Source organism: Wasmannia auropunctata, unplaced genomic scaffold (genome assembly GCF_000956235.1).
Source record: "Wasmannia auropunctata unplaced genomic scaffold, wasmannia.A_1.0 LD336090.1, whole genome shotgun sequence".
NCBI lineage: Eukaryota > Metazoa > Arthropoda > Insecta > Hymenoptera > Formicidae > Wasmannia > Wasmannia auropunctata.
The window spans coordinates 4,508,336-4,508,694 of record NW_012026800.1 but is presented as its reverse complement, the minus strand read 5'-3'; the positions used below and the strand labels follow the sequence as shown (position 1 = coordinate 4,508,694).

At 31.8% G+C, this 359-nt stretch overlaps 1 protein-coding gene across 1 annotated transcript in view; it reads left to right on the top strand.

The window, feature by feature from the left end:
• The window catches only part of LOC105448086 (venom prothrombin activator nigrarin-D-like), a 12,518-nt gene that overhangs the window by 1,467 nt on the left and 10,692 nt on the right, over window positions 1-359 (top strand). The window contains exon 4 of the mRNA XM_011686448.1: window positions 235-357. Coding sequence (XP_011684750.1) covers window positions 235-357 — 123 coding nt within the window. The remainder of the gene's footprint in view (window positions 1-234; window positions 358-359) is intronic.

The following is a 359-nucleotide window of genomic DNA, read 5'->3' as shown; positions in this document are numbered from 1 at the left end:
TTGCCGATGGTGATAGCAGCGTGTATCAGTCTATCATTAATAATAAACCGTATATTGAGCATAACGTAACAGTGAAAAAAATTGAATGCACTAATCACTTGTTGCGTAATTTATGTAAAAAATTAAAAACACTTTCGGAAACTACTCAACCAAATATGCGTAGAAATCGGAAGTTTATTCAATGCCGAAATATTGTAAAATACAATATTAAAAAAATTCGCAATGAAATAACAGAAGCTGCAGCACAAAGAATGCAAGAGAAGCAGCCTGAAAGTTACAAAATTAAGGAATTACAAAAAGATTTATTCAACATTCCTAGTCATATCTTTGGTGAACATAAGGAATGTAAGGAACGTGGT